Source organism: Adiantum capillus-veneris, chromosome 10 (assembly GCF_014529385.1).
Source record: "Adiantum capillus-veneris isolate H3 chromosome 10, ASM1452938v2, whole genome shotgun sequence".
In the NCBI taxonomy this organism is placed as follows: domain Eukaryota; kingdom Viridiplantae; phylum Streptophyta; class Polypodiopsida; order Polypodiales; family Pteridaceae; genus Adiantum; species Adiantum capillus-veneris.
The window spans coordinates 116,885,720-116,894,896 of record NC_140940.1 but is presented as its reverse complement, the minus strand read 5'-3'; the positions used below and the strand labels follow the sequence as shown (position 1 = coordinate 116,894,896).

Sequence of the window (9,177 nt, the reverse complement as noted above, 5' to 3'; positions counted from 1 at the left end):
ATTTTAGAAAGTGTGGTGCACAGATTTGCAGAGAGTTTTGCAAGCATTTTGGCATGATTGTGAGCTGAATTTTCAGCTGATTTGGATACTCAATTGCTATACATTTGGTACATGCTTGATGCTCATTTATATTGCCATGTGGATGCACATGATATGCGCTTTTCGGCGGATGGTATTCTTTGCCTTGCAATGGCATATGTAGTTGTTTTGAGCATCAATTTATGTCATATTTTGGATGGTTTGTGTCCAAGCTTATGCTAGTACATGCCTCGCTTGTAGATTGCGGTTGATGCACTTTGTGTTTTGGATTACAGGATTTTTTTCCAAGCTTACGGAGTTGAGACTTTGGGGCAGCTCATATATGCTTGAGTGCGGATTTTGCGCATGATTTGCTCATGGTTTTGAGCATGTTTATGGCATGTATGGTTATTATGGTTAGATAGCCAACTACCGAAACTCTACCGGATTTTTCTTGCGAGTTTATTTGTTTATGCGCATGGTTTGCAATCGTGTTTTGATTGCATTTGGCACTCGGTGGTTGATTTGCCATAGAGTTTTGGCATCACATTGTGGGAGTGTTTGCTCACCGGATTATGTCATTTGACATACATGTGGTAATCTCTTCAGGAGGGAGATTGTTGATGATAGTTTCATCGATTACCACATAGTGCTCTTGGATTAGAGCAGGTGTTTTGGCATCATTTGAGCGGTTTTGCTCATTTTGTAACGTTACATTGATCGCCATATTTGTTGACACTTCTCTCAGACAGCTTATGCCAGCTTATGTTGTATTTTGACAGTACTTGGTGTATGAGTTAACCAGGCTTTGGCTATTGTCAGTTGATCGATTTGTGCTCGGTCTTGTCACAAGTTATCGCCATGGATTTGGCATGTACATCATTGTCAGGGTTTGTGCTTTTCCATACAAAGTTTGATGGTTCAAACTTTGAGCATTGAAAAGCAGGTATGCATGATGCATTGACTCAGTTGGGCCAAGTGTTGCCACTACAGGGCATGGATGCCAGGCCAGAGTCTATGACTGACGGAGAGTGGGAGGACTTGGATGAGCTTGCATGTTCGACGATCATGTTACACATTGGTGAGTCTGTCTATCGCATTGGTTTGGATGTATGTACAACTAGAGAGTTATGCCAAAGATTGTGCAATGCTTTTGGAACAAATGAGTCTAGAGAGATGCCTAGAGTCAAAGGACGATCTCACAGACATAGAGATGTTGTGTGTTGGCATTGTGGTCATACAGGGCATGTACGTAGGCGTTGTTTTCGGTGGATGAGACAGCACAAGAGACAGTAGAGGAGGGATGCTATTACTTTGAATGATGTGGGAGCAGATGTAGTATATGTGGCTACACATGATGGATATTTCACCTTCGCTTCCATGTTTACTCTTGACTTTCTTATGTTGGTTTTTGACGACACATTACCTTCGCATTGGATACTAAATGTGAATGCTAGATTTCATGTCACGCAGAGTCGTGAGTGGTTTAGCACATATGCTAGTGGTATGCTTGGACATGTGTGTCAGGCTGATGGTTAGGTGCATGACATAGTTGGTGTAGGAGATGTCAGACTATTGTTTTCGAGTGGTTCATCATACGTGTTGCGAGATGTACGCCATGTGTCGGGTTTGACGCAGAGCTTGATCTCTGTGAGTCAGTTACGAGACAGTGGATGCTAGGGAGTGTTGGATGAGCACAGTTTCAGATTGCATCGTGGACAGCTAGTCATAGCGAGAGGTGCTAGTGTTGGCACGATTCATGCGATGCAAGTATGTCATGTACGAGACGACATAGTCTTCGTGAGTACGCAGCCATGCAAAGAGATGAGGCATGTCTCCTTTGCGGATAGGTTACATGATGCTCCAGTTTGTGAGCATGTTGAGCCAGTTGTGTAGACAGTTGTGTAGCAGGGCATGTCATTCGTGGATACGATGACGGATGTGGATGGCTTGAGTGTTGAGGATTCAGTCGTGATTTAGTCATTCATGGATATGCTTAGGCGAGAGGCTGATGCGTGTGAGTTAGAGCTAGGCATTGCTCTTGCCACACAGGGTTCAGAACAGACAGATTCTCTTGGTGCATATGTGACATGCGATGGACACAAGGATGGATTCCAGGGATCGAAGTTCGGGTGTCGGGGTGATTTCCATGAGTGGAGTTCTGAGCCAGATTTGACTGAGATGGTCAAATTGGCAGATATTGCTAGGATTGCATCAGCATTTGGGAGTCTCATGTATGAGATACTGATCTCGAGACCTGAGATTGCATTTGCAGTAGGTGCATTTCCATTGGGAGCAGTTAGTCGTGCAGTGACTGAGGTTGTCCTTGAGCATAGGGATACTTTGCAGCGTATGGTGAGATACTTGCAGGATGTGTGCAACTTTGGTGAGGAGTATGGTGTCGATCGCTCTATACTTCCTCTACAATTAGAGCTGGATGCACACAGATTCAGTGAGCCAGTGGGCGTTGGCTGAGGTCATACTTGTGATGGCTTTGTACAGGTTTTGTACGGTTTTCTTTTCTCTCTCACAGCCACATTGGCCTTTACGTGGGAGGTTGGCCTTTACGCGGGAGGTTGTTGGGGTAAAGCCCCATGTGGCCGGTTAGGCCAAGTGCCCGCCCGCTATACTTATTCATTATGTACATAATAGAATAAGGGGGCTCACATGTAGAGAGTGAGTTTTAGCCCCTGCAAACACAAGGTCTCTTCTTCTCCTCTCTTCTCCATTGCTGAACACACTCACACGCTCTCGCTCGCGCACTTCAAAACATAGTTCTACACTTGGAATGTCATGACACTCATAAAGAATTTGGCACCAAATGTCTGCGTTCGTCGGTGCACACACTCTCCCCTTGTGGAGTAGTTACCCATCATCTATGAAAAAAATATTTCATCTCTATAGCTCATCACTCAAAAGAGGAGAACTGAGTGTGGAGGTTAAAGATGCACTACTAGCATTGGAGTGAGAAGGATCCCTTATTTTCACATGGATCCACACTTTGAAGTATGCCTCATCATGCTTGCAATTAACTTTGAGAGATTCCAAAAACTCGTTTTGAAGCTCGGTAAAGAGAAGAGAGTCGACCTCAAGCATTCGAATATGAGCATCAACTACCAGATTGTATCATCCTTTACGATATCGAAGCTTAGCATCATACTCCTGAAGAATCCCATCCCACCTGGCCTTTTGACCCTTTAAATTTGTTTGTTGTGTAAACCATTTTATTCTTTCATGGACACAATCTCAAACTAAGCTCCATACAAATAATACCGCCATGTCTTCAAAGCAGACACTATTGCATAAGGTTCCCTTTTGTAAGCAGAATAATTTTACTTCTTGCTTTCAAATGCAATTGACCTTCCCTCTTGCCAAAGGACTGCTCCAATAACACGATTACTAGCACTCGTTTCTGGAACAAATGGTTCCAAAGGATCCACAATAGCCAGCATAGGAGTTGTAGCTAATGCGTCCTTGAGAGCATATGTACTCCACTGAAAGCTTTTTCCTTTGGCTTTGAGTTGGTCCGTCATCAGAACAGCAATATGAGCTTAATTTTTAACAAACCTTCGATAAAGACCTGCAAATCCCAAGAAAATATGAAGCTCTTTGAGATTTCTAGGAAAGGGCCACCTCCTAATGGCATCCAGTTTGGATTGATCCATGCGTAACCCATAAGCTGAAATAACATGCCCTAAATAATGAATCTCCTCTTCGAGAAAATCAGACTTTGATTTTTTGGCATATAACTCATGTTCTCGTAACAATTCAAACACCTGCTTCAGATATTGTAAATGCTCTTCTTCAGAGGCACTATACATAAGAATGTCATCGAGAAAAACAATAGCAAACTTGCCCAAATACGGTCTCAAGACATTGTTCATAAGAGTCATGAAAGTAGCTGGTGCATTGGTCAACCCGAAGGGCATAACCAAAAACTCAATGTCCAAAGTGCAGTCTTGGGTATATCCGCAAGCCTAATGCGTACTTGATGATACCCTGATCGTAAATCAATCTTCGTAAAGATGCGAGCATGGGTGAGCTTGTCAAATAACTCATCCACTCTTGGCAATGGGTACTTGTTCTTAACAATACCCGCATTCAATCCCCCATAGTCCATGCACATGCGCATGCTATCGTCTTTTTTCCTCACTAATAGGAATTAGACCAAGTGTTTTGACTTTGCTACAAGACACTACTTTAAGCAACCTCAAATTTTGACCAAAAATTACATGTGACCCTAGAATGAAACACCCACCATGTTCACACCACTAGGATAGATTTCTAGTCAACCATTGTTTATTCTACATGTATTTGTCAAGCCTTTTGAGTGCCTCGAATGCTCATGTATGAAGACCTTTCATCCATTCTACATGCATCAACAATTTTGTGTGGTGCCTTTTGCCCATACTTTCCCATCATGTGCCCTTCATGTATCCTTGTTCCCGCAAAGCAACTTCAATTAGTCCCCTAATCCTTGTGCATGAAGGGAGGTTAAAAAGAAGAAGTGTCCACAAGTTGAATCATATGGAATAGAATTATCCATCAAAAGGAACCATGGATGTATTCATGGAAGAACTTACAATCAAAGAATCAAGATGAGATCACCATTGAAACTCCACAACAAAATAGATGGAGATTTTAGTCAGCATGTTATCAACAAGGTCAAAACAATTTGACAAAATACAAGAAGAGGGAGTGCCTATAATGTTGTTAGGTCCACTGGAGAATGTTTTTGAGTTAGTAGTTCAACTCCAAGATGTGTGGATGGCCATGACACATTTCATAGTTGTAGTTTGTAGACCTTGGATTAGAAATGATGTTATACCAAGGCTAGGGTTTGCGACAATTGAGGGAACAAAGGCAAGTAAGAAATCTCAAAATATCAAGAGAGAACGGAAGGGGATTTGAAGCATGCTTAACTCCATATGAATGTGGGAGGGTGGAGATTAATAACGCACACTATGAGCCAAATTGATAAGGGGCAATGTGACCTTAACAATTAGGTTGAAGCCTAGAATCAAAGTGGACATAACGCATCCACCCTTCTTTATCATTTACTCCACCCTGTGAACACCCTCCTATGCAATGTAACTTCCATGTGAAGACCCCTTTAGAGATCTCACAACCCCCTAATCACTACCTAGGTTTGACAGCAATATCAATGGTCCACGGCTCACTACCACCCAGCATTAGCCTCTTGTGTATGCTAGACACATTGGTACTTACAATACTGCGCTTTGGCTAGGGTAGAGGAGCCTCTATAGAGGCACTCGAGAAAAAAATTGTAGTGTTGGGGGAGATTTTATAAATCTTGTTATGTTTGAAATGTGAAAATTGCATCACATTCCTCATGAAAAGATGAATTACATAGTACCAAGATTGATAATTTTTCGAGTTGCTTAATTTAAGAAAAGTTAATAGTTGAACATATTAGACAAATGTAGCCAATAACCATGAACTTCACCATGCATTATACTGACTAAATACTACAACATCCCACTAACTTCATTAGTGCCCAACAATGGGTGTAGAACTAAGTACTAACATATGCTCCCAACACAACATACAAAACACATGAGCATACATCAACACAAAGTTCCGCGTGCAGAGTTTCTGTCATGACTCCAAAAATCAAGGGCAAACTCAGCCACGATGAAGCCTAGCACTATAAAAAGCTTAGATAGAAAGAATTAATGCAATGAAAAGGTAGTTGATAGAGCATACACGCCACTAAGAATAGGAAGAGTTTCCACAATATCAACTGGTCACAAGTGGAACAAAAACTTCACAATGTGAAATCTGCATGTCCGTTAATACGACTAAAACATACTCTGTACATGGTTTTGCCTCATTCGCCATTTCTCTATGGTGTCTGCGAGCTTTTCTGTCAAAAACTCTCTCTCTCTCTCTCTCTCTCTCTCTCTCTCTCTCTCTCTCTGCGCACGCCATGGATTCGTTATCCCAGTTCCCAGTTAATCAGTTCCCTCTTGAACAACAGGTCTTGAATTCAAGACTCCCTGGATAGATCTTTGAGGTCTCTTGGGATTGTTCCTTGGGCATTTAAAAAATCCTCCTTTCTTTCTTCTCTTCTTCTTGAAGCACAAACACTGTCAGGAGTTCCTTCACCTTCACAGGGGATAGAGAGGCAACTACCAACCATGTTACAATATCCGCATGAGTAGACCTACCTTGAAGATCAACCCACAAAATGTACCCAATTGACCAATTCTCGCAGCTAGAGTCACACCCACGCCCTTGATATGCCAAACTAAGAGAACCATAAAGACAGGATCAGAGGTAAATTATACTATACAATTACAAAGCTTTTCAAAAGCTGATATAGACCTGGATTCAACCACTCCCTTCAAGACTTACAAAAACACAAGATGCTCAAACAAGACAACTAAAGTTTGTCAAGCTTCTCTGTTCTGATGGCAGGATTAGCCTTGGCAATGGCATCACGTGCAGCAGAGCGGTAATCATAAGAGCAGTTGTGCTTGTCATGATGACGATGGAGAGCACAAAACTGATTGCCACACCGACACTTGAATCCAGTTAGCCCAACTCGTTTTTTGCACGTGAAGCAACGATTTGGTTGCTGATGTGTGACTTCAGCAGAAGAAGAAGATGATGCTGAAGTCGTGCTTTCTTCTCCACCAGTTGCTTCAGTTAGAGGACACGATGTGACTTCCGATTGTAAATCTGCTTGCTTGGAAGCAAGCAATGCAGCTGCCTCTACAGTTTTAGTCTGCTTAAAAACATGGCTTCGATAGCACTGCGAGCAGAGGTTCATTGATGACGCACTTCCAAAAAAGCCACAATTATTCGCACACAATATTGGCCCCTCCGGTGGTTGGCAGCCTGTTTCACCCTTGTCCGTCTTCCAGCTTTCCTGCTCCATATTTCACAAACTTTGACAAAACCTGGTGTTTTTTATTGATAGATGGTGTCAATATGCTAAAGTGTGAGGCCATTTCACAATTAAGAACTCTGAAATCAAGACCAAAACACAAATGACAAAATCCCTATTAACTGTCGATCCATAACTCCCATCTTTTGTCATACCTGCATATCACAAAACCAATACAGACCTAGACACTAGGTGCTAATAAATTGACAAGGACCTTGCCTCAAACGACCATCCTGTTCAGCGCCTCTCATCAAAGTGCACCATCGTAGAGCAGTTGACTAAGATGCCACCTATTTTGCAACCTGGAAAGCGAATACTACAAATGACATGTAAGAAAACTGTACACTTAAATAAGTCATGGGATCTGTGTAAGCATAACATAAAAAAGGCGAAGGCCATGACCATGCACATCCATATGTGAGCAGATAAACGTGTTCCTGTTAGTATGCACAACACATGTGCCTACCGTCGTTGCTTATGACAAAATCGCGGTCTCAATGACATGAGATAAACAGAGCAAAATAGACCCAAAAATGATTGTGCAGCAAATTGCTAGGAATCTACTCACATGGAGTCCGTGTGCGTCCGTGTGTCCCCGTGTGTGTGTGTGTGTGTGTGTGTGTGTGTGTGTGTGTGTGTGTGTGTGTGCGTGTGCAAGCATGATATGAGCGGATATCACCTTGTGCAAGCATACTACAAATGCTTAGACACTTCCAAGAGAAAGACGGAAATACAGAAACCCAAAGAAGACGAAGTTAGAGTCACCTTGTGTCAGAAGAGGCGATGGAGCTTGGTAGCTAAAGCGGTGCCGCGCCCCAGACGGACCCAGGTCCCAGAAGCTTGAGATATTAGAAAACAGTAAAAATGTAAGCTTGTCTTTGGCAACAACCTCACATCAAAAGGCAAAAAATCCTTTCATTTTGGAAAATTTCTTCAAAATACCCTTGAAATTTTAAAACGTCCAAAAGGCCCCTAGTACTAGGGCCTAATTTTGGATGGATTTAGACTAGAGAAGCTATAATAACAGAATAAAAATTAACCTTGCAAGAGATTTTGAACTATATTGTAATATGTGTTTGTTTGTCACATAATACAAGTAAAATTGGTGTTTATGTAGCAAAGTAATTAGAGTGTGTGCAACAAATGCCCCTATGTTGCAATACGTCCTTCTGTGGGTATGATGTGGTGAGGTTTGGGGGGAGTCATCTCACACTTGGGGGGTGGGGGCTCAGATTTGTCATTCCAAGGTTAGAAACCCCAAGGATTAGCTATGGCAAGTCTTTTTCTCTACAAATAGATATGAGGACATACAATCCTAGCTTTACATACAATGCTCAACATCCTATTCCCACACACACACTGGCTGTGACAATGTAGTTTTTTCCCTCTCTATCTACTCTACTCACCTTAGCATAGCTTGCATAAAATAGCTTCACTTTCAGCTTCCTTAAGGTGATGGAGCACGATGCTCAATTGCATTTCCCCCGATCCTTATGCTCAACCTACCATAAATTTACATACAATTGCAAACTTTGAGGAATCATTGAAGCCGCAAGCATTAAAAAATTGAGCAATCCGGCTCAACACTAAGCAATTGACTCACAAATTAAGCATGCATTCTTACCATGTGAAGACCAAACAAAGAAAGGAAAAAGAGAAATGAATTTTTTATTATTAAAAGCCACCATCTCTCAAGCATGAAAGGCTTGTAGGAGACAAGTATACAAAAGCATGTGAGAAGAAGGTGGAAGATTTACTTCAAGAGATCACCTCTCTTCTCAAAGTTAGCACCTTGAAATTGCAACAGATGGAGGCGTGGTGACCTTGCAAATACACACAAAATAGCGTAGCATATGCGAAAATTGGACATGCATACCCAGAAAATCATTCACGTGTTATTCATCAATACGCACGAGCATACACACACATATCTTTTCTTAGCCTCATGTTGTCCATTCAACAAGGGATTCTTTTTAAATCCCTAGCCAAAAAAGAAGAACTTTTGCCTTGTGCTCTTATCCGATACATTCATAGAGCTAGAAATAGACCTAACAATTGGGCCCATAAGGTAATCCTGAAACATATCCTCTTTTGCAATAGTAGCCCTAGAAATGCTAGTAAAGATGTCCAGCATTTGGTAAATGCTTTTTGTACAAAAGGTTTTGAAAGGGCAAATATGTGGAGACTAGTAAGGCATACCCTACTTGGGTTTAAATCCTCCCCCTCTACATGTGATCCTAAGGAAG

General features: G+C 41.8%; 1 protein-coding gene across 5 annotated transcripts; it reads right to left on the bottom strand.

Annotated features, from left to right (window-relative positions):
• Positions 1 to 6,295: 6,295 nt before the first annotated feature.
• On the bottom strand, positions 6,296 to 7,846 carry LOC147449506 (zinc finger A20 and AN1 domain-containing stress-associated protein 8-like). Of its 5 annotated transcripts, none has more exons than XM_086521944.1 (3): positions 7,697 to 7,846; positions 7,113 to 7,233; positions 6,296 to 7,011 (listed from the first exon to the last, which is right to left on the bottom strand). In XM_086521944.1, exon 3 carries the CDS (start codon positions 6,920 to 6,922, stop codon positions 6,425 to 6,427), a length of 498 nt encoding a protein of 165 aa, XP_086378070.1. In that variant the 5' UTR covers positions 6,923 to 7,011; positions 7,113 to 7,233; positions 7,697 to 7,846; the 3' UTR covers positions 6,296 to 6,424. The 5 variants fall into 5 exon arrangements, with proteins under 5 accessions (XP_086378070.1, XP_086378066.1, XP_086378067.1 ...); XM_086521940.1 differs by having other exon boundaries at positions 6,296 to 6,944; positions 7,146 to 7,233; positions 7,697 to 7,845; XM_086521941.1 differs by having other exon boundaries at positions 6,296 to 6,944; positions 7,151 to 7,233; positions 7,697 to 7,845.
• Between the last annotated feature and the right edge of the window lie 1,331 nt (positions 7,847 to 9,177).